This window comes from Ictidomys tridecemlineatus, chromosome 9 (assembly GCF_052094955.1).
Source record: "Ictidomys tridecemlineatus isolate mIctTri1 chromosome 9, mIctTri1.hap1, whole genome shotgun sequence".
Lineage (NCBI taxonomy): Eukaryota > Metazoa > Chordata > Mammalia > Rodentia > Sciuridae > Ictidomys > Ictidomys tridecemlineatus.
The window spans coordinates 3920812-3945313 of record NC_135485.1 but is presented as its reverse complement, the minus strand read 5'-3'; the positions used below and the strand labels follow the sequence as shown (position 1 = coordinate 3945313).

At 45.7% G+C, this 24502-nt stretch overlaps 1 protein-coding gene and 1 long non-coding RNA gene across 9 annotated transcripts in view; one reads left to right on the top strand and one right to left on the bottom strand.

The window, feature by feature from the left end:
* Positions 1–24502, top strand: part of Tbc1d14 (TBC1 domain family member 14) — a 103356-nt gene that overhangs the window by 55027 nt on the left and 23827 nt on the right. For 7 of the 8 annotated variants that reach the window (XM_078020975.1, XM_078020972.1, XM_078020970.1 and 4 more), the window contains exons 4-8: positions 12657–12775; positions 14616–14698; positions 16529–16646; positions 18503–18609; positions 23461–23541. In XM_078020975.1, the coding sequence (XP_077877101.1) occupies positions 12657–12775; positions 14616–14698; positions 16529–16646; positions 18503–18609; positions 23461–23541 (508 nt within the window). The remainder of the gene's footprint in view (positions 1–12656; positions 12776–14615; positions 14699–16528; positions 16647–18502; positions 18610–23460; positions 23542–24502) is intronic. The other variant, XM_078020973.1, reaches the window with a different exon arrangement.
* On the bottom strand, positions 4661–7291 carry LOC144366591 (uncharacterized). The gene is made up of 2 exons (XR_013425656.1): positions 6286–7291; positions 4661–5706 (listed from the first exon to the last, which is right to left on the bottom strand). It is a non-coding gene; the product is annotated as an uncharacterized LOC144366591 (long non-coding RNA).

Sequence of the window (24502 nt, the reverse complement as noted above, 5' to 3'; positions counted from 1 at the left end):
CTCTCTACCTAGTCTACTGTGACACATTTCTCTCTCTCTCTCTTTTTTCCTTCCCCCTCATACCATCATATATGTATATTGTATAATGATGAGGGTCTCCTTCCATCTTCTGTGCAATTCCCATTCCCTCCCATCTCTCTTCCCTCATGCTCTTCCTCTTTACTCTGTTTTGAGTCACCTCCCCTATATCAGAGAAGACATTCAGCATTTGTTTTTTAGGGATTGGCTAACTTTACTTAGCATAATCTGCTCTAATGCCATCCATATCCCTGCAAATGCCACCATGATTTTTTAATTTTTTTAGTGCTGAGTAATATTCCATTGTGTATAGATGCCACATTTTTTTTTTATCCATTCATCTATTGAAGGGCATCTAGGTTGGTTCCACAGTCTAGCTATTGTGAATTGTGCTGCTAAGAACATCGATGTAGCTGTGTCCCTGTAGTTTGCTCTTTTTAGGTCTTTTGGGTATAGTCTGAGAAGGGGAATAGCTGGGTCAAATGGTGGTTCCATCCCAGCTTTCCAAGGAACTTCTGGATCTTTTCTGTACCGCACGTGTCTTCACCAAAATCCTGCCCATGTTCACTGCTTCACTGCCTATCTCTCAAGCCCGTCAGCATGTAGTCAGGAGGCTGAGGCCCAGACCTTGCTTCTTGTCAGTACCTGACTTTAGGGGATGGCTAATTTGTAATCTACCACTTGCCATTTTATTGATATTGTTTTATTCTTCTTTCTATGGCATCATATACATTTCCCTATAGGCTTACATATTCTCCCATGATTTCATTTCTACTTACTAAGTAATGATCGTTGGGGTTCCTGTCTCATGGTTTACCAGCCAGTCGTCTCAATTGAGCACTGAAGTTGTTTCTTCAATAAGCATTTGATCCCTGTGATTCTGGTGGCATGTAATAAGATCGGGTTTGTGGTTTGCTTGGAGGCCGCAGTGAACAAATGAATTAGTCTTGCCTCCCTGACCTCCAGTGTGAAGATGGTGATATTACAGATAAACCAGATCAGCATGTGGAGATGCAGGAAGTTTTGGAATTAGCTGGGTAACTCAGAAAACTTTAGGGAGAAACTTTTTTTTTTAAATTGATAAATAAATGAAAACGGAATGCATTAAAATTTTTATTACATGTATACAGCACAATTTTTCATATCTCTGGTTGTATATAAAATATGTTGACACCAATTCATGTCTTCATACTTTGGATAATGATGTTTGTCACATTCCACCATCCTTGCTAACCTCCTGTTCCCTCCCTTCCCCTCCCACCCCTCTGCCCTATCTAGAGTTCATCTATTCCTCCCATGTTCCCCCTCCCTACCCCACTATGAATCAGCCTCCTTATATCAGAGAAAACATTTGGCATTTGTTTTTTTGGGATTGGCTAACTTCACTTAGCATTATCTTCTCCAACGCTATCCATTTATCTGCAGATGCCATGATTTTATTCTTTTTTATTGCTGAGTAAAATTCCATTGTGTATAAGGGAGAATCCAGTGCTAGCTTGAGATGCAGAAAAGTTCTTCTGATTGTTGCTTTAAGTTTCAAAATTTAGTAAAAACGAACCTGTCATCACATGGTATGCTATGTAGTGTAAACATTACTGTTGGGCACAGGGGTACACACCATAATCCCAGCTATTTGGGAAGCTGAGGCAAAAGGATCCAAGTTTTAGGTCAGCCTGGGCTATTTAGGCTTAAAATAAAAAAAGCTGAGGATGTAGCTCAGTGATAGAAAGCTTGCCTAGTATGTGTGAGGACCTGGGTTCAATTCTCACTACTGGAGAAATAAATTTAGGAATGGTGCTCAGTTTTGACATTTGAGATAGAGGGTCGGGGGCTGGGGATTTGGCTCAAGCGGTAGCGCGCTCACCTGACATGTGTGCGGCCTGGGTTCGATCCTCAGCACCACATACCAACAAAGATGTTGTGTCCGCCGAGAACTAAAAAATAAATATTAAAAATTCTCTCTCTCTCTCTTTAAAAAAAAAAAAAAAAAAAAAGAGAGGGTCGGGGTGTAAGTCTAACTCAGTGATAGAGTACTTGCCCAACGTGTGTGAGGCTGTGAGTTTTATTCCCTGCACCACAAAAAATAATAAGTAAATTATGAGATAGAAATTACTCCTGGGTGGGCAGCAATATGTGTAGGGAGTTTGGGGAAGCATATCTTTTTCTCAGTACTAGCAATTGCTTAGTACTGTATCACTGAGCAACACCCCAGCTCTTTTTATTTTTTAAGACAGGATGTCGCTAAATTGCCCAGGCTGGCCTTGAACTTGCCATCCTCCTGCCTCAGCCTCTTGAGTAACTGAGATATAGGCACGTGCCATCATATCCACAGGGATACATATTAATGCATACTCAACACATTTTCCATGCCTCTCCTTTCTGAATAACTATTGAATCTGTGGCTTCCCAGCATGAGCAAACCTCTCAAGTGTGTTGGGCCCTGGGTGAATGGCTGGAGGTAGGAGGCTGGAGAGGCTCAGAACCTGTCCCTGTCTCTGGGAGCTGAGCTCCACAGTACTTAGCCCTCTTCCAGTTGCAAGCATGATTTCCAGAAAGTCACACTTGACTCCCCAGGCTGGATCAGTGTGTCCTGGGGCTCCCTTCCCACTCAGCTTCCCTGAGCAGATCTGTCTGTTCACTGGTCCATGAGTGACTTAGGGCAGGGGCCTTTTCCCTCTTTATTCCTAGGGCCAAGCACTCATTTTATTTATTTATTTATTTTACTCCTTCACATTTATTCTTTTTTGTCATACTTGACAGAGTCAATTAGGATCCCATTCTTGTGGGTGTACATGATAGTGAGATGCACTGTGGTGTACTCGTATATGCACATAGGAAAGTTATGTCAGATTCATTCTACTGTCTTTCCTATTCTGATCCTCCCCCTTACCTTCATTCCCCTTTGTCTAATCCTCTGAATTTCTATATTCTCCCTCAGCCCCCTTGTTGTGTGTTAGCATCTGCATACCAGAGAGAAATTTGACCTTTGATTTTTTGGTATTGGCTTATTTCACTTAGTATGACAGTCTCCAGTTCTATCCATTTACTGCAAATACCATTATTTCATTCTTCTTTAAGATTGAATAATATTCCATGTGTATATATGCCACATTTTCTTTATTCTTTCATCTGTTGAAGGGCACTTAGGTTAGTTCCATAGTTTAGCTATTGTGAATTGAGCTGCTGTAAACATTGATGTGGCTGTGTCACTGCAGTATGCTGATTTTGAGTCTTTGGTTATAAACCAAGGAGTGGGATAACTGGGTTAAATGGTGGTTCCATTCCCAGTTTTTTGAGCAATTTCCATATTGCTTTCCAGAGTGGTTTCACCAATTTGCAATCTCACAGCAATGTATGTGTGTACTCTTTTCCCCATATCCTTGCCAACATTATTACTTGTATTCTTCATAATTGCCATTCTGACTGGAGTGAGGTGAAATCTCAGCATAGTTTTAATTTGCATTTCTCTAATTGCTAGGGGGCAAACACTCTTAAGTGCTTGCTGGATGGATGGAAGGAAGGACAACTGTATTTGTGTGATAGCACACTGATTCCACAAGTGCTTGCGTTTCTTCTCTGCCTTGTGCTTTGCCTGGCCTCCAGCCAGCTCAAAGGTTTTATAGTCTAGTGAAGTAATGTGAGTCAAATACTAGTGTACTTACTGATGAGGGCCCTCCAAACCAGAGTCTGGTGCTAAGAGAGAGGGTGCTGAGGATGAGGTGGGCAGGGAACATTTCTTTCTGCAAGGATGTTGAAGATGAGACCTGAAGGATTGTCCCCCAGCCTTCTTACTAGTTTCAAGAAAATTTTCAAAGAATAATTTGATGGATACACACACATGTTCACTTGGGTCAATAGTTGCTGACATGTTGCACCTGTACTTTATTGTGCCAACATTTTTTAAACATTGAACCATTTGAAGGTAAGTTGAAGTTGTCTTGAAATCTTCTTGCTCCTAAATACTTCAGCATACACCTTTTAAGAATCAAGACATTTCTTGTATGGAACCATGAAATTGTATCTAAGAGGACTGCTAGTAGTGGCACAATAGCATAGATCATGTTCCAGTTTCTTCAGTTGTACCAAAATGTGTGTTTTAAACCAGTATTCTGTTGGGTTTATGTATTGACCTTTATTAGTTATAGGTCCCTTTATTCATTTTTTTGTTTTTGTTTTTTGGGTGCTGGGCCTGGAACCCATGCTAGGCAAGCTATATCCAGAGCCTCTCTATGAAAGATGTATCTTTTGCCCCCCGGGGAGGGGGGCGCATCCTGTGGGTTGAACTGAGGGGCACTTGACTCCCAAGCCACATCCCCAGCCCTATTTTGTATTTTATTTACAGACAGGATCTCATTAAGTTGTTTACTGCCTCAACTTTGCTGAGGCTGGCTTTGAATTTGCAATCCTCCTGCCTCAGCCTACTGAGCAGCTCGGATTATAGGCGTGCCACTGTCCTGGGCCTCCCCACCTTTTTTGGACCGTGAATCAAAGATTTATTTCATGCCTTGAGATGTGTACGATGGTAAAAGTGATTCCAAGAGCATTTAAAGACTTAGTTATGTAGATGGGCATACAAGCCAAGAAAAAATCAGCCCAAGATTGCTAGATTATGGAAACATAAATCTGCACATTAAAGTGTAACTCCGTGGTATTTGGGCTTTAATGGAGTAATAAGTAGCACAAGACCTGCCCTACAGGGGCAGGTAATCTTTAAGCAGGATGTTGGAAATGCTGTGGGCAAGTTGAGAGGATCAGGATCCCCCAACTGTTCTTTTGCTTTAATTCCAGATTTTGGGTGCTTTTTCTTAACAAGGCCTTCACTTACACTGCTAGCGAAGATCAGCCTCTGTTTTTTAATCTCCTATTACTTTTTAAAAATGACTTTGTTGAAATACACTTAATACCCCATAAAGTCTCATTGTAAGCATTAATAAACTTTTACAGTTTATTAAGAATGTACTCAACTATCACTGCAGTCCAGTTTTAGAAGATTTTCATCATCCAAAGTCTTAGAAAGTTTTCATGCTGTTTGCAATCAGTCACCATTCCCACTTCCAGGCTGATGTACTTTTGTTCTCCAGAAGCTGTGGGCTCAACTGGCTTTGGTGTTGTGCCTGGGCATAGTAAGCCTGCACAGTCTGGCAGTGGGTTTCGTCTCTGGTGGCCTGGGCGCAGCCCTTATAAGGAATTTCATGTAAATGGAATCATGCAGATTACCTTTTGTCCAGCATCTTCCACTTGCTGGAATGGTTTTGAAGTTCATTCATTATCAGCATGTGCCAGTAGTTTGTTACTTTTCATTGCTGTTTGTTCCTTCTCAAGTTGGTGGACATGGGATCATTTTAAGGGTTTGGTCATTATGAACAATTCTATGAATTTTTGCCTGCAGGTCTTTTTGTGGATGTACTTCTCTTGGATAGGGTCCTAGGAGTGTGGAAGGTGTATGTTGTATATAAGAAACTGTCCAAATCTTTTCCAGAATGACTGCACCATTTTACACTCTTCCCAAGGATTTGTGAGAATTCCAGCTTGTCCACATGGGTACCATCAGTGTCATTCATCCTTTGATTTTCCTAATGGATGTCATAGGCTTCTTCTGAGTGAAGAAGTTTCTGCTGGCAATTTGAGAGTTCAGGAAAATCTGGGTCCCAGATGAGGGTGGGGTTTGAACTTATGATGAAGGGATTTCTATGAGAGTCCATCAAAGCAGAGAGCTTAATATTGCACACTGCTGACCAGGAAGAGTTTTGACCTTATACAGGCTTTAAGGATTTTTAAAAATTGAGGTTTAATTTACAGACAGTGGCATGCTCTGATGAGAGTCTACCATTTAGTTTCTATGAATGCATATCACGATAACAATTCTGTCACCCCTAAAAGTTTATGCCCCTTTGCAGTCAGTGCTCCCAGATGCAAACATTGTGATTTGTCAGTATGCTTTTGTGTGTGTGTGTATGTGTGTGTGTGTGTGCATACCCTGAGATTTTAAAATAATCTCACTGTAGAAAACGTATGAACCACAGCACAGCATAAGAAATAAGATGTGCACGCCTGTGATCCCAGCTACTTAGGAAGCAGAGACCTGAGGATTCCAAGTTCCAGGCCAGCCTGGGCAATTGAGCAAGGCCCTCCTTCAAAAATAAATACCTTTTTAATAAGGCCCGGGGTATGGCTTGGTGCTAGAGCTCTCGCCTGGCGTGAGTGAGGGAGGCCTTGGTTCTGTAGCCAGCACGGGAAGGGACAAGAAAAAAGCCCACAGTCACCCACCAGCTAGAAGTTGCAGCGTTGACGTTTTGTGGAGTTCCTCCGGTGACGCAGTGCTGCTCTCCGTGTGGCCTCGCAGGGCGGAGCTCGGCCCTGGGCGCGCCCCTCTGCGGCTCGGCGGTCTGAAGCGGCAGGCGCCAGCCAGAGGCCCTGCCAGCCGGGACGGCAGGGCCCCTCCGCCGCTCCCGCTGCCAGGCCGCCCCGCCGGAGCGCCGAGGCCCCGAGCGCGATCGGCGCCCATCTGCGCGCGATTGAGCGGCCTGCGCCCGGCGCCTCGGTCTGGAGCGGCGCCGCCCGGTCCGCCGAGCAGCCGCCAGAGGAGGGAGCCGCTGCCGGGCATGGGGCGGCCGGCCGCGCGCCTGTGAGGCCCGGCGTTCATGGTGAGTCGGCCCAGGCGCCCCCGCCTGCCCTGCCGGCCCTGGGGCTGTGGCGCGCGCGCGCGCGTGAGTGTGAGTGTGAGCGCGCCCACCGGCCCGGTGCAGGCGTGTGCGCCCCGCGGCATGTGCTTCGTCCACCGGCCAAGCTTGCACGGGGACGCGGTGCCTGCTCCTCCTGGCATCCTTTGTGTCTGTCCACAGCTCTCCTGAGTCTAGTTTTAACGCAGACGGCGAGAGAGGGCGCGTCCTTCCCCACATTCTTGCTAGCCCAAGCACTGTTGCATCCTGATTCCAGAGCAGGTCAGTTCAGGCCCCATGGTGGTCTTGTCGTTTGAGGGAGTTTGGGGAGATGAACATGCCTGCACCTGCCCCAGGGCCCAGCAAGGTGGGCAGACTCCAGGGATGACTGGGCTTCCCAGAGTGAGGCTGTTAGTACATTCCACTCACCAGAACACATATTCTTGATGCTTTGTAAGAAATTTGATGATTAGGAAAGGTCTCCTGAGAGTTGCTTCCCCAAATGCCAGCGTTCCAGGTAACTTAGTGCTTTCTGTGAGCATACCGTGTGGGAGGTATATCAAAGAGCCCACAGAAAGGCTACAGCGCAGGTGTTCCCCAAGGCCTTGCCTCTGCTGTGGTCACCAGCACTGACTTCTGGGGGCTGAGCACTTACAAAACCTGAATAGGTCACTCATCCCCACGAATGACAGAACATCTCCCAGATCCTAGAACAGGGCTCCTTTGCCTATCCCTTGTTACTATGATAGTGTGAAACCAGCTGCCCTTGACAGCTCTTCAGTCTCATTGGTCTTTACCACAACTCTGTTTTAAGTACCTCTTTTAGATAAATATTTTGAAAAGTAATTTTAATAGTAATAGAGTGACAGCCATACTTCCATCGTTTTTTTCTGTGCGCTGTGGTGTCTACGCCTTGAGGCTTACTCATTCTCATTTTATCTTAACATTTAGCAGAATGCTATTCCATTCTGATGGCATGGAGGACAGAGAAAGTGCTCCTAGCAGCTTTTTCTATCCCCAGTGCTGCCTGTTAGCTGCCAGGTCCTCAGTCTGGGAGGTCAGGCACAGCAGGTGGTGGGTTGTGCTGTTGCTGGCAGTTCAAGACACTATTGGGATGCCTACCAGAGTGCGGCTTTATGCCACAGTGCTTCCCAAAGCCCCTCCAGGGTTATGTTAACCCGCTGGTCTTGACTTTGTAGACAGCCGAGTCAGAGAAGTGAGCTTGCTTTTGACTGATGGCCCTTTCTCCTGGCTAAAGTAGATTCCAGGAAGCCAGGTATTGGCATGATTGTCTTTGTAGCACTTTTCCAGTTCTGTAAGTAGCATTAACAACCCATCTTTTCTTTCTGCTTGGAAGATGTCCTTTCATTGTTTGAGAGCCCCGGTGTTTTCCCCTTAACCTGAGGTAGGCTTTTCTTTGCTGAGTATAATTCAGACTAATCTAGGAATTGTTACCCCTCTGCTGGCCCTGCATAGCTGGGCTCCCCACACTTGCACTCTGCTCTCCAGCCCCACTGTAAGCCTGGCTCTCCTGCTCTGGGGGCCTCATCTGCCAGCTTTAGGAAGCTTTTTGTCCATCTCATTTGCTCTGGACAGAACTCACCACTGTTCCCCACTTAGGATGCCTGTGCTGACCCACAAATCAGCCTGCTCCTGGGTGCCCTTGGCCGCGGCTTGTGTTATCAGAACACCTCTGCCTCTGCCTCTGCCTCTGGCTTCTGGCCCAGACCTTTTCAGTCTTTGCTGAAGTGGCACCCATTATGGGCTGCTCTCCATGGTTCCTTCTTGCCTCCTGCCACCTGTTGTTCTCTCCTCCTGTATTCCTCTTCTCTCTCCTTGCCATGTCTTCCACCTGCACCTTATTGTTCCTGCAGAGAGCTCTGCAAAGCTGGGGACTGAGGTCCCTAAAGAACCAGGGCCCCATGTGGTCTCTTCACAAATGAGCTCCCTTTTTAATTTTTTATACCTTTATTTATTTATTTATTTATTTTTATGTCGTGCTGTGGATTGAACCCAGAGGCTTGCATGTGCTAGACGAGCACTCTACTACTAAGCCACAACCCCAGCCCCAAGCTATCACTTTTTTATGTGGTTCTCCTTCTTTCCTTCTCCAGCTTGCTAAATCTAGCTGACTGAATCTGCCAGGACCTGAGGCCCCACTCAGGTACCCTTGCCCCCTGCTTTCTTTTTACTGAAGCTGTGCTGGGTCATCAGACCACACACTCAACAACCTCACCTCTGGTTAAGAGTCACTTGTTCTGTGTGCTGATGATGTTGGGTTGGTATGCTCTTGTCTTCTCCAACAGGATTCATCATAGACAGCTCAGGGCAGGAACTTCTAAATGAGCAACTTGCAAACTCTTTTTGAAATGACCCCAATATAAGGCAAGACTCTGTACACAGATGTAACTAGGTGTAGAACTGAATCAAGTTTTTCTCACTATATGTACTCTGTGTCCCCTCCCCCTCCCTCCTTGGGATTGAACCCAGGGATACTTTACCACTGAGCTATATCCTCAGCCTTTTTTATTTTGAGACAGCCTTGCCAAGTTGCTGAGGCTGGCCTCTAACTTGTGATCCTCCTGCCTCAGCCTCCTTAGTTACTGGAATTACAGGCATGTACTACCATACCAGCCTAGGCATTCTATTTTTATTGTTTAATTTTAAAAAATGCTTTTGTGACCAACTAAACAGTTGCACTAGGACTATGAAGAATCCTGTTCTGAATTCCCTGTGCCATTGTCTAAGGGGAGCTGGCAGCAGTTGGACTGGATGGGTGATTTGTTTTCCCGATTAGTCTGCAGAGCTTTTGATGAGCCCAGCAATGAAGAGCATTGTTCCTTGGTTAAAACCAAGAGACTTTCTGACTTGGTCCCATACAGAAGAAAGTTTGAAGTGGTAAGTTGGACTGAGGTAGGGACTCCACTGATTTTGCCTGGCACACAGAAGGGCTCACTATTCTAGCAGGCTGCTGGCCTCTTATGTGTGTGTATCAGGTTGACTATCACAGTGGGCTTTACAGTTGCTACCTTTTGTAGTGAGGGGGCTGAGACAGTCCAGATGCCTTGCCTAAGGTCAAAACGCAGACTTAGAACTGGTCATATTTGTTTCCGAGGCCTCAGTACCTGCCACATCATGTGCTGATCTGATACTGACAATCCTCAATCGAGTTGTTTTTCACCCCTCCCAGGGTTCTTAACGGGTGTAGTCCTCTTATTGTTCCTGGGCTTGGTCTGTCTGGCTTGGACTTAGTTAAGCTTACTGTGTCCAAGGGAAGAGACCTAGGTTTGGAGCAGGACCTGTTCTAAAAGCCACTTGTACTTGGAAATGTTGCTTGGGGCTTTGCAAAGGCTCTGAAATTGCAAGTATGGGCAGGTTGGGCCTCCTTCATTATTTTAGTCATGCGTCACTCTATGTGATTAAACATTTGTATTTGACCCCGAATCTTCGATGACTGTGTGCTTAATTCAGGATTATAGGTTTGTCATAGTTGAAAGCTTTACTTAGACTGAACATGATGAAATGACTTCCAATTCCTGTCTGCCAGTGGCTTGCATGAATTCTGTGGTGAGAAACGTGGCCAAAGGACCAAATGCTTTGCGTTTGACTCAGCTTCCCCACTTACCCGCTGGGTAGGTTGTTGATGTCTCTGGCTTCCACAGTGCCATCTTGGAAGTGGGGTGATGGCACCTTCTGTCTCCGCAGAGAACTGTTGTAAAGGCTAAACTGAGTTAACTGTGTATTTATGGCCCTTGGAAAGTGTTTGGCCCCTTAACCTTGTCAGCTGCTACTGCTTGTTCTTGATAACAGTAAGAAGTGTGAGCTGGGGAGATCTGAAGTTTCTGTTCATGAATCAAGGCATGTACCCCGCTTCCCTCCTACTTTCATATCTGCTGTTGTAGACTTGGGGTTGTTGTTTGGCACTGGAGTATCTTCCCTGCCTTCTAGGATTATATCAGGTCAGAGGGAGGAGGCTAGGCAGTGGCACACACTGCCCAGGCCCTGTGCACTGCAGACCTACATAACAGTCGCACATGTCCTACTGCTCCAGCAGCTGCCCTGGCAGTGCTTGTGTCCACTTTGCAGATGTGGAAGCAAGGCTCAAGGATTCCATGTAAGTACTGTGCCTGAATCACAGCTAGTGCTTGGTGGTCCTGAGTTTCCTCCCAAGCCTGTCTGTCTCCAGAAGCCACAACTGACCCAAGGAGGACTTGCCCTTTTCCCTCTGCAACTCCATACCTGTTTGATTATATTCTTAAAGGAGGTTGGGCCTACTCAGTGGCAGAGTAGGCCCAGCCTGTACATCAAGCCCCAGTTGCCCTATCTGAAGAGTGGGTGACACTTGCCACACAGGAAGTTATGGAGACACAATGAGACATGCAGAGCACATGCAAGCACATGGGAACAGACAGCTGCATTCTGGGATATCTGATTGTTGGGCCCAGCATCTCTGGCCTTGGCATCCAGTTCACTAGTCCAGGCTTAGCTGGTAAATAGCACCTGTGGGTATTATTACTAATTCTTTTCAGAACATAATATGTTTGATAATTAATTACACTTTATAGTCAGCAGAAGACTGCAAACAAGCTTTCATAGCGTGTAGATTTTGGTAGATTTCCTATAAAATTGAAGATTTCTCTGCACACATGGAGTATGAAGCTTTCTGCTGCTTAGTGCTGCACTGTCACTGCTGTACCTGGCCCAGGGTAGGTGCTCAGAAATTGACCCATGAGCTACTGAGTCTATTTTCTCAATACTTCAGTGGAACGGTTGTAAGGCAGAGCAAGAAGGGTCCTGCATCTCACCTTGCAGGAAAGGTGTACAGAAACTGACTACTCAGCTGTTTCTCACAGCCTCTGTATTTTGAGAAAATTTTTCTTTTCTGCTTTTTTTTTTTTTTTGGCGGGGAGGGGGGTACTAGGGAGAGGGGACATACTAGGGATTGAACTCAGGGGCACTCAACCATTAAGTCTTGTCCCAGCCCTATTTTATATTTATTTAGAGACAGGGTCTCACTGAGTTGCTTAGTGCTTTGCCATTGCTGAGGCTGGCTTTAAACTTGTCATCCTCCTGCCTCAGCCTCCCTAGTTGCTGGAATTATAGCATGCGCTGCTGTGTCTGGCTTTTTTTTTTCCTCACTTTTTTAGAAGCCTTAATAGGCACTTCTGTCTGAGAGAATAATTGCTTGCAAAGTAATCTTACGAGTCACACCCTCTTGACAGCTGGTGTCAGTAGAATCCGTTCAGCAGTTCACTACCACCTCATGTCAGTGCTGCTCTGCCACCTGGAGTGAGGACTGAAGGCTAGGTTGGTTCTACATTCGTCTGCCTGTCTTCCCAGCTAGCTTGTCTTCTGTTAAGAAGTGGTCCTGAGAGCCTTGTCAGTCACGGGCAATGGGATTATACCATTTTCTGATGTTGCAGGGAGCCCACACTTGGTTTCAGAAGCACCAATTTGTTGGCTCTCCTGAATCCTTATAGCTGGATGTCTAGAATGTGGGTCACCAGGTGTGACTAAGCCTTTGTGGTTGCAGTCCATGGAACAAATTGGTTGCTCAGTGGGCATGGAGGCTGCTCTTAGGATTCCAGGGCATGGTGAAATTATTTACATAACAACGTGCAGCCATGACTTCCCAGTGGCCCTTTGATAATCAGTTAACACTCGTAGTCCGCAAAAGACAGCAAATAAGCCTGTCACCAGGAGGAGTGTAGACCCAAATCAGCGCTAATGGATCCTTGTAAGGGGCTACTTTGATGCTGGGACACTTCAAAACTTCCTGCATCATGAAGCTCTGGCCTGGATGCAGAGCTGTGGGGTCCCTTCAGCACAGTTCTTTCTGAGTGGCAGGAAGGTCAGTGCTGCGTCCTCAGAATCAACTTCAAGCACTTTTACTTACAAAACAGCTGTGTTGCTTTTAGAAGGACTTCATAATATCAGAACTAGCCAAGCTCAGAATCATCCCTCATTTCTTTGTCCTAGGAATATGAAGACAAAGCTGGAAGACCTAGCAGGCCACCCTCTCCAAGGCAGAATGTGAGGAAGAATCTTGATTTTGAGCCACTTTCTACCACTGCACTCATCCTTGAAGACAGACCAGCGTGAGTCTTGGAAAGGGCTTCTGTGGTGTCTGCTCTATAGATAAGGCAAAATGCTGATCCCTGTTTCAGTTAATAAGAATGAGCATCAGGGGATGGGAACAGAGTAGGCCATAAGCATTCATGATCTGGGTCCACATGTATTCTAGTGGTGTCATATGGCTGGCTTGGAAAAGTGCCCTTTAGCATGGACATATTGACCAGGATTTTCCATTTAGGTGATTGTCCTTTTTAATTTACTATTTAATACTTAATTAGATATGATAAACGTTAAGCTGGTCTGTTACTACAAGATGCCCTGAGTTGCTTAACGCCTTGCCATTGCTGAGGCTGGCAAGTGGTGTTTTGGAGGTGCCTTGGTATTGCCAGACAATTCCTGGAGGGGCCTATGGGGTTCCTTGGGATTGCATTGAATGTATTTGTGGGTGATGTGAGGCAGGGCCCCTCTCTCTGGGCCTCTAGTTTCCTGCTGCATGATGAGGAGATCCTGTTTGGAGACCTTCCTAGGTATTAGGTATTATTCTATTAGGTAATCACAACTGAGATATATATATATATATTGTATGTCTTTTTTTTCTTCCTTTCCTTTCCCTCCCTTCCTTCCTCACTCACTCACTCACTCACGCACTCCCTCCCTCCCTCCCTCCCTCTCTCTCTCTCTCTCTTTCTTTCTTTCTTTCTTTTCTTGGTGTTTTGGGGCTACTGGTGATTTAACTCAGGGGCACTCAACCACTGAGCCACATCCCCAGCCCTATTTTGTATTTTATTTAGACACAGGATCTCACTGAGTTGCTTAGTGCATCTGTTTTGCTAAGGCTTGCTTTGAACTTGCGATCCCCCTGCCTCAGGCTCCTGAGCCACTGGGATCACAGGTGTATGTTGCTGCGCCTGGCTCTGTATATAGCGTTTTCTATGGAACATTGTGTTGTAATAGAAGGTCCCCTGCTAAAAAAGGAAGGAAGAAGAAAAGGGGCTGTAAAACACTGGGCTAGTTAATGCCTAAGACCCCTGCCTACCCCTAAATTTAAAACAAGTCTAGAAAAGAAGTGTATCTTGTATTGTTAATTCTTAATTCTTAGAACTAGGTGTAAGAAGACCCTGAAGTAGAGGACAAGAAAGTCAGGTGTAGGCCATTGGCTAAAGCTGCCGCGCTGTGAAGACCAGTCCTTTCAGTGCTCTGAGATGTGGGTGGGGGCTGGTCACATTCTGCAGCCAGTGGCAGTGATCGAAAATCTCCAGGGAATGTGGGTTACATCGTAACAGGGGCACAGGCCAGATGCTGCTGCCCTTCCATCTCGCTAGGCGCCCATAGTCTACATACACATTTCTGAATGAATATGCATTTTTAATGTTTTAAATGAAATGTGCACAGCTATGGCATATTTTTGTGTGTAAAAGATACTAAATGAGTTACAGAGCTGATATGAAACTTGCACATTTAAAGCAACCCTCTCGGGCTGTATTCATGCATATATGTTCTGTGCTGTGCAGCTTTTCCTTCAGGGATTAACTGCTGGCAGTTAGCTTTGTGGTTAAATCACGGTTTCTATCTTGGAGAATGGGGTGAAAAATCACCAACAGATTATCTGTCTCTATTGCAACTACGGGTAATTGTCATTTTATTTTGTGTACTACTCTTTATAATTTAGTTGTTTTACTTGAGTATTTTGCTTTTGTAAAGAAACTTTAGTCTGTGAGAAAACTGTGTAATTTTTGAAAATTTAGCTTTATATCTTTGGGCTTCACAATTTTGTGGGGGTGGATGCTGCAGGTGTTTTTTTCCCCTTCCAGAGACTTTTATTTGATATTTGTAATGGTAAAAATCCATTTATTTCCTGTCAAGAAACCTCCCAGCAAAACCTGCTGAAGAAGCCCAGAAGCACAGGCAGCAGTATGAAGAAATGGTGGTACAGGCCAAGAAGCGAGGTACCGTGAAGCCACAGGCACCAGATTCTGTGTCTTCCTGAGTATTTTCTTTCTGTCTTTTGGACCTCAAGAACTTGAACTTTGCTGAGTGCTTTAGTATTCTGAAATTGTAGTTTTCCATAAAGTAATCTAGGCTTCTTCTAGTCATTCCTGGTAGCTTTATTTAACACTTAACAAGAAGAGATTGAATGATGAGAATTCCTCATTAGAAAGCTTCATCCAATGATGATGTAAAGATATCTGTTTTCGGGCTGGGGTTGTGGCTCAGTGGCAGAGTGCTTGCCTCGCACATGTGAGGCACTGGGTTCAATCCTCAGCACCACATAAAAATGAATAAACAAAATAAAGATATTTAAAAAAAAAAGACATCTGTTTTCTTTATTTACAAGAAGATGTGATTGGATTTGACAAAATTTCTTGTAATTCCTGAAAAACTATGATTCCAGGTTATTTCTTTTTTAATTGTAGATGGACACAGTACCTTTATTTTATTTATTTTTTTTATATGGTGCTGAGGATCGAATCCAGTCCCTCACACATGTTAGATGAGAGTCCACCACTGAACCACAACCCCAGCCCCAATTCCAAGATATTTTAAAAGTATATATATTAGGCCTAGGGATATTGCTTGGTGGTAGAGCACTTGCCTAGCATGTACATGGCTCTGGGTTTGATCCCCAATACTACCAAAAAAAAAAAAAGTTCCTATAATAAATTGTGGTATATCTATACATTGGAATATTATGTAACCTTAAAAACAAAAATTCTCACACATTTCAACCTAGAAGAACCTTGAGAACATTATCCTAAGTGAAATGAAATGAGTCATTCGCAAAAGGACAGTTCATGGTTCCACTTATGAGATCCCTAGAGTTGTTAGATTTTTAGAGACAGAGTAGGATAGTGATTGCTGGGGCCTGAAGAGAGGGGCTGGGGAAAAGGGAACATGCAGATGTGGATGACAGTGATGGTTGCTCAGCTGTATGCATGTGCTTAATGCTACTGAGCTGTACATCAAAATGGCTGAAATAAATTTTATGTGACATATATTTTGCCATGATAAAATACAGTTGTCCCTGGGTATCCATGAGGAATGGGTTGCAGGATCCCCAGCAGATACACCAGAATCAGCAGATGCTCAAGTCTCACATGTAAAATCTGTGTGTAACTTATGCACATCCTCCTGTATACTATGAATCATGTGTGGGTTACTTAATAAAATGTAAATTCTCCATAAATAGTTATTACACTATATTGTTACGGAATAATGACAAGGAAAATGACTGTACATATTTGATATAGACATGACTTTTTTCCCTCCAGTGTTTTCTATTGCTGATGGGGTCAATCAGCAGATGTAGATCCCATGGGTGTGGAGATTGCTATTGGGTATAGATAAACTTAAGTGCAGGATCTTTCTCAGAGTTGCTATGTACATGCTAGTAACTGAGTGATGCTTCGACTTTTAGAAGTGATCCTAGAGATCACTTTTGGAAGAGGTGTGGAGGGAGCACAGCAGGGTGAGTTCTGGGAATGTTTACTGCTCCGATGGATGCTTCAAGGGTTTATCTGTTCTGTCTGAGTTGGATTTGTGTTTGTGCACTCTTCTGTATGCATGTTGCACTTTAACAGCTTACTAAAGCAGGATGGTGCTAAGCATCCCGGGTCCTTGGGGTGTAAAATGAGCCCTGGGAGCACAGGCTTGCTCTAATGCAGTGGCCTTCTCCTGATTTTCTTGCATCATGACTCGTTGAGAAAAATCACCCAGCTTGAACATGGTGTGGGTCAAATAATAGATGTTCTCTTCCTGTTTTTAATTGTGATTTCTAGAGCTTAAGGAAGCCCAACGGAGGAAAAAGCAGCTGGAGGAAAGATGCAAAGTAGAAGAAAGCATTGGAAACGCCGTCCTCACCTGGAATAACGAGATCTTGCCCAACTGGGAAACCATGTAAGCTTTGATTGTGTGGGTGCTGCTGTGTTGCAAACAGTTTCTCCCTCTAGCTGGCAGGTAGCAGCTGTGGTTACTGAGCTCATAGCACAGCCTTGGGTAGATTAGCCTCAGTTGCCATGGTCCAGCCCTGGGCTTCCTTGTCCTGATGCTGTGACAGCCCCTTCCAGCTTACCTGGGTACTCAGCCTACCTCTGTGCCCTCTCTCCTTAACATTTCAGTAACTTCCTCTGATGCACAATTTCATATTTGAACTCTGTAGTTTAGCTGACAGGACCCTCTGCCTTTGTGTCTCACCCTCTTCTTTGCTTTAGTTGGGCCTGTCTCTGTACCTATGGGGTCACTTGATGCTTTTTGGTCTCCGAACATTTATAGGTTCATTTGTGTGTTCTGGACCTCCTGTCCTGCTAATTGCTGTTTGTTCTCTAAAGCTCAGTCTTCCCTAGGAAAGGCTCTCCTTTCCTTACCACAGATCCAGGTGTCTGTGGAAGATTCCCCGGGTGCCCTGCTTCTTCTCTGAGGGTAGAGAGCAGGTTGTCTTTGATGTTGACCAACAGTTAGCCCAAAGTACACACCCAGCAGAGATAGCAGCTGTGACATCCTTTTGGAAGGTCATCTGTACATCTTGTTTCTTCCTGTGTGGTCGGTCTGGGCTGGGGCCCTTAGGGGCAGTCATGGCAGGGCCATACAGAGGCCATTGGGGAGCTTAGAGACCAGCTTGCCTCTGCTCATGATTTGCATGTTGTGATGCTAGAGGCTCATTCTGAGTGTCACTTTCCCTATAGGAGCCAGAGGCTGGGTTGAGGGGCGACATTAGGAGAAGATGTTGTTCTCAGAATTTGTTTTTCTAGGTGTTGGCCCTCAAAGACTCAATGCTGCTAAGAATGCTGAATGCTCTTTCTTAGATCGGGCCCAGTGCCAAGGGCAGAGATTCTCTTCTCAGACACTTGTTGTCTGCTTGCATGGTGACCAAGCCTGCCCTGGGCTGTCCTGCCTTGGCCCTAATCCAGAGGACATACCTCCCCTAAAGGAGTGCAGTGAGGATTAAGTGGATAAAGTACAAAGTGCCCAGCACAGTGACTGACACAGCCAGTGAGCATCTGGACCACCTCCAACACAGGGCAAATGCTCACCGGCTGTGTCGGGCACTGTGCTGGGTGCTTGGTACTTTATCCACTTACTTCTCGCTGCAGTCCTCCGGGGGAGGTCTGTCCTCTGGATTTTAGAAAGCAGAACTAAGTGTCTCTGGATCCACAAGGCAGGGTAGAGTTAGGATGCAGCCTTGCTTCTGTAGCCTCCGAGCTAGAGCTGCCTGGCAGTGCTGCATTCAGAATCACCATGGAGTCTGGCGCCTTTCCACTTGTCTGGTCTTTGGCAATACATGTTCATCAAGACCAGTGGACCTGAACAACTGCACCGTTCAGAATGTTCTGGGTAGCAAGTCACCCTGTTGTCAGGGTTTGGTGGCTTGCCCTGTAAGGCCCTGGCCCTGCCCCCTGCCTCCCACCCTCCAGCTCTCAGCAGGGCGGTTACACTTTGTGCCCAGGCTCAGCTGCATGTGGTCCTGCAAGAGGCCAGGTTATTTTTTGTGTCTGTTTTCTGCTCAGAAAGTTCTTCTCATCCTTCATGGGCATAATCTGCTCCTGGTCATTTGAAATTGGTTGGAAGGTGCATGGTCCTCTGTGGTGCTTCCTGCTGTGCCCTGTCTCAGCGGGTGTCCCACGGAAGGTGGCCTGAGGCTCCCCGAGAACGGAGTGCCACTCTTAACTGCTGGTGGTATGTGGCGGGGCACACACCACACACTAGGCTTTCACCTTGAAGCACACGCTCAGGAACTCATGTTCTGTCCTGTGCAGGTGGTGCTCTAGGAAAGTTCGAGATCTGTGGTGGCAGGGAATCCCTCCGAGCGTGAGGGGCAAAGTCTGGAGCTTAGCCATCGGCAACGAGTTGAACATCACCCACGGTGAGTGCTTGCCTGGGAGTCTCCCCTGGGCTCCTCGGTTGAGCTGGGCTTTTGTTAGGGCCTCTTCCATCCCTTCACCCTGATGGGAAGGATGCAAATGCTGCCGAGGAGCTGCGGCTCTGAGAGGTGGGATGATTCTCCTCTGGGAGGGTCTGTTGCCAGGCTGGGCTTCAGGTCCCTAAGTTCAGGGCAGATTCTCTAAAATGGAGGGCTTAGAGCTCAGGGCCTCTCAGGTGCAGTGGGATCACTTGTCAGGGTCCTATGGAAGGCAGATCTCCATCAGACACGAACGTGGAGGTGTGTGGATTGTACTAGGGGTACCTGTTGATGTTCTGTGGGATTTTTCTTTTTTTTTTTCCCCCTCAGGCAACCTTAAAGGTATAAAATTTTGTGCTAAGAGTGTAAGTGGTCAGTGTCAAGGAAGTGAGACTCTCACATCAGTGTCCTTGTGCTGTTTGTCATCCTGTGTCACCTGCTCAGACTGCATGTTTCTGCCCACCAGGCAGGCTCACTTTTTAGTCACTGTGTCAAATGCTCAGCAGGCTCTGTCTGTCCAGAGGAAGCAGGCCTCAGGAGCTGCTGGACTGAACATGTGGCCTTCCTGCAGGGAGTGGCTCCTTGCTCCTCTCCTTTGCAGTCTGAGGTCTGAGCTGTGGAAGGAAAGCAGGCTCTCCTGCTCGTCCCTGTGAGGCCCGCAGCTGCCTGTGAAGTCGAGGGCAGCAGGCTTACTCTGGTAGAACGCTCAGAGTTCCAGGCAGATGGGTGGGTGCCTTTCCTCTCCAGTCGGGCTGTTAGCCTCATCATGTCAGCTTTGGTCTTTCACACAGCCTCAGCCTTATTCTAAGAACTGCGTCCACTGTGAGCTGCACAACAGATCAGTTGGATTGTGACTCCCCTCCTGAAGAGGGCCTGCTTTCCTTCCACAGTTAAATCCATGTCTGCCAAATTTTTTTTTTTTTTAAAGAGAGAGTGAGAGAGGAGAGAGAGATAGAGAATGAGAGAGAATTTTTAATGTTTTTTATTGTTTAGTTCTCGGCAGACACAACATCTTTGTTGGTATGTGGTGCTGAGGATCGAACCCGGGCCGCACGCATGCCAGGCGAGCGCGCTACCGCTTGAGCCACATCCCCAGCCCCCAAAATTTTGTTTGTAAGATATTTGCCTGAGAAGATGTACAGCATTTTACTTGTGGAAATGGTTTTTGAGAAATATCCTCAGAAGGTGAGGTTTGGATAAGTTTCTGAGCATTTGTTTCAGTCTGTATTGTTGAAAATTTTTAACTTCTATCAACATTCCTATCTTTGCAAATTGGATATAGTGTGCCGTACTTTGTGCCTCTGTGTGTGCGGTTTTTGGTTCTCTCTGATGCCTGGGTGGGTTTTGTTTAAATTGAAACCTTCTGTGGACAGTATCATGGTGGGTGGCTTTAGCAGCTGCTCCACCATCACTTGGGTATAGATGTCCCTTTGGCCCTGATGCTGGCTTGCATTTTGTCAGCTATGACTCTTTCACATGACGGGCTTTTTCAGGGTGCTTGCCCCCATTGGAACAGGTTCAGTACACTGGGGCCCCACTACAACTCCCTGCTCCATCACTGTGTCCAGCCCAGTTCTCTGCAGGCCCTGAAATGTCTGTTAGGTAAGTGGGTGCAGCTCCTGGAATCCTGCTTGATCTCACCCTGTTGCATCTTCAGGCCAGTGTAAGAATGATCCTGGGTTGTTGAATGCCAGGCACCCCCTTAGGCTTAGTGAAGACTTAGGAGTCTGTAGCATTGACAGTGATCCTGTTGAGGCAGGTATTGGTGACCTTGTCTTCCTTTTGACAAGGATCATCCTGAAATGGCCAGGCACTATGCTCCAGCCCTGTAGCCTATGTGTGTGAGCAGGATTCTCATTCTAGCACTGGTTGTTTCAGATGCCCATGTTATGACTTGGGAAGCTCCAGTTTGGCTCTTTTTGTGGCTGTACATTTGGAAACTTATAGTTGGAAAGTTGACCTAATAGTACTATTAAAACTTCACACTAAGGGAATTTGACTTTAAAACTGGGGATGGGGAGTCTGGGTAGAAGGTGTAGAGTCTAACCCCTGCCCCCCAGTACATGCCAGGAAAATCATGGAAGAGATTTTGTAACACTGACACTTTGACCCCTTTTACCTTGAGGACACAGCCACAGCCTCTGTACCTTAATTGTCAAATTCCTCATATGGGAAGTGATTCCCAGGTGATCACAAGCCACACAGTTGTTTTCACCCCTACTGCCAAATGACAGCAGTGTAGCCAAACACCTGGGGGCTGAGAGCAGGCAGAAGTGCCCTGTAGGTGCTCTAGCCACCAGCTCAGGACACTGCCAGGTTTGTCCTGTAAACACTTGCCCTTCTGGATAAGGATGGCAGGAAATTGTGTTACATGACTGTGCCCTCCCGCCATGGCAGACAGCATAGATTTTGTTAGAGCCTTCACAAGGCTTGATTAGGGTCGTTCATCAAGATTTTACTTGTTGGATTATAATAGTGTTACTAGAATTAACATTTCATTTAATGAAATAGCACATGCTGCTCAGAAGGCAATTGTGCCCTGTTTATTTTTCAAAAGTAATGGTGGAAAAATATAAAGTGATAAAAAGTCTGTGGGTAGCTTCATTTAAAGTCCCAGTGACAGACTAGTGACCCAGAACATCAGGGAGCTGGGAAACATCAAAGTCAGAGGCACAGGAAGTGCCTGGGGTGGGACAGATGTGGAGCTGGCCCTGAGGAGCACAGTCCTCTAAGGATACCTGGGGTTCGGATATACCCAGGGCTGTCTGTACCTGCCAGTGAGATTTGTGAGCATGAGATGTGATCTAACTATCACCAAACTTTCCAAGAGAAGAGTTGTTGAAAGATGGGTTCTAAATATGGAAGAGACTTGGAGACTGATGACACTTGTCTGACAGCAAGAGTTCTTGTTCTTTGAAAGCTCTGCCTGTTCCTGGGCACCTGCTCCCACCCCCGGCTCTACTTCTTGCAGCAGAATGGCAAGCTGGGCTATGTGGGTAGCAATTCCACTACGTCTTTATGTGAAAACAGTGTCCATCCTCATCCCCCAGATCACAGTCCTAGTGAGTTAAATTTCCAAAGGTTGAAATCCTGAAAATGGAAATTCCAAAAGTTGCATTTTTCCATGGGGGAAAAAAAAGGCTATATAAGGGGGGTAGAAACCTGAATTCTGGTGAAGGGATTTATCATACATGATGGCAAGAACTAAAGCTGCAGTTGAAAAAGGTGTCATTGGCACTCCTTCCCGTGAACAAAATTCCAAGAGCTTTTAATGAATTAAAGCTACACTTTCTGCAGAAGCCAAGAAGGTTACTGATTGGTTTGAAATAATCATGTGCTTGGTGGGACAAGAAAACACACAGCAGTGTTGCTATTTGACCACCTGTACTGATTGGGTCTGTATTTGAGGATGAGTAGAATGCACGTCTGAATATACGGAGCAGCGTATAAGCATAGTCCAGAAGATGAGAAAATCAAATAGGGGTGCTCGTATCAGTGTGTACCTAGTCAGAAGCCACATGGAAGTGTATGTGGACTCACTCTGCCGGAGCGCCACACCTGCTGTTGACCACCATGCAGGATCAGAACAGTGCGGAGCGGAGGCCACCTCCATGCACTGCCTGTGGTCTATCCCTGGTTATGCTTTGTCATGTGCCAAATTGTCTTTTTAGTTTTTTACTCTCTTTTAGAAGTTTTTTTCCCCACTTTTTAAAATTTTCAGCATTATTTTTTACAATTGGCAGTGCTGTGTATTTTAGTTACACATTATTTCCAAAACTGAAGATATAAATTGTGTAAAGACTTTTGGAGAGTTTTAGTTTGTCTTACGTCTTTTTTACAAATTTAAGACTCCATGAAAGTGCATTATCACAGCATGTAGGGTGGAAGCCTGACGAGTGTGTGAGAATGTTGAAACTCAGGAGTGATCTGTGACGGACGACGGTTTCTTGGGGTCTTGGCTTGTGGGTGACTATGTACACAGTGGTGACCCTCAGTGAATTTTAATCGATCTGGTCAAGAGTCGGATGGTCTGACAGTATCCCAGAGGAGCACAGCCATCAAGCTGGGTGTGTGTGTGGTAGTCACAGTGCAGTACTTCTGCTCTCAGCAGCTGGTTTCCTTATGAACATTGATCATTCATTTGTCATTCATCTCTACTCACCCAACTGTCTGCAGTATTCCTGAGTGTTTTGCTCTCAAAAATGTTATTATTGCCTATTTTATTGTCTAAAATGACCTATGAAGTGTTCTGTTATGTTTTTATGTTTTTGAATAAGTTCCCCTTTTAAAAATGTAAATAAATTTCTTTTAAGGAATTTTTAAATTTGTTTTTCCTAGGATCCTGTTTTCAGGAGTTTAGACATTAAAGATTTTCATCTTTGGGGATTTGAGCATTCAGGATTATGGCATTTGGTATTGTTTTTCCTTTCGGTATTATGGCTCAAACCCCTTTGAAGCCAGGCATGCTTTCATTTCGCTCCAGCCCCTCCCCCAGCCAGCTGTTGGGTTTTCACCCTCTGTGGCTCCTAGCACCTCTTGGTCTGTAGACAGAGGTGAGTGAGAGGCTGACACAGTCTCGTGAGGATGTTAGACCAGTCACAGTGGATGGGAGCAAATAGTTGTGGGTGGCTGTGTGACAGGAGACACACACAGGCATGGCAGTGCTGTGTCCCTACAGTGCATGTGCCCATGTCTTTAAACAGGAGAGTGCTTCCAGGCCAAGGTGGGGGTTGTCTGTGAAGGAGACAGTTGTGTGTTCTTGGGTGTTTCAAGGAAGATGTGCATGTGAGACTCACCCAGAGGCTTTTCTTCCAGAGCTCTTTGACATCTGTCTTGCCCGGGCCAAGGAGCGGTGGCGGTCTCTCAGCTCGGGAGGCTCAGACGTGGAGAGTGAAGGTACAGACCATTCTGAAGCCTGAGCGATGCGCGGTCAATCACGGATGCCTCTCCCTTTACAAAACAGAGCTGGCTTGACTGCAGTAGGCTTCATGTGGATGTGTGTTCAGCTCTAGGGGAAAGGGGGCTTTTAAAGCAAAAATGGAAGGTAAATAACTGTAAGAAATAGTGCCCCAGTTCCTGAGAGGTGTTTTCACCCCACCATAGGAGGGCTGCTCACAGTGCACTGTTTCCCTGGAGGTTGCTCTTCGGACTTCAGGCTGTGCCCAGATCACCTGAGCATTAGCTTAGCATGGAGCTTGGGTCAGCTTCCCGAGAGCAGGAGCTCTGCACTCAGGCTGAACTGTGCCTTTATAAGTGTTCACAGCACACCAGAGTGACCACTTTATTGGCTAAGAAGCATGTTTTTAAGTGGCCTTTAAAACTATTGTCTGTGTGGCAATTGAATTCAAAAAAGAATAAAACAAATTATTCATGAAAAGTTGTGAGAATATTACACAAGTGTCTTACACGTGAGTGTATGCTATAGTAGCTCCCTCAATTCTCTGCATTTAAATTTTTTTATTTTAACTTGTTTTTTAAATGTACTTGCCATGTAATGTTTTAAAGTGTATGCACGCATGGATTCACTCAGTTTAGCTGATTACCATGCCTCTGGTGATCTTAGGGTTCCAGGCAGGAATAGTTTCCATCACAGTCAAGCTCTTCAAGACAGTATTGAGGGTTGGGATTAAATGGCTCAGTGATAGATTGCTTGTCTAGCATGTATGAGGCCCTGGGTTCAATCCCCAGCACAGCAAAAAAAACAGACAAAAGACAGTATGGAATCAATTATGTCACCTTGTTGTTAGTAGCTTTCTGGAACTTATTCATCCCATCTAACCAAAATTCTGTATCCTTTGGCTGGTATCTCCTCAGTACCCCCTGGACTCTGGCAGTCACTGTTCTGGCCTCTGGCAGT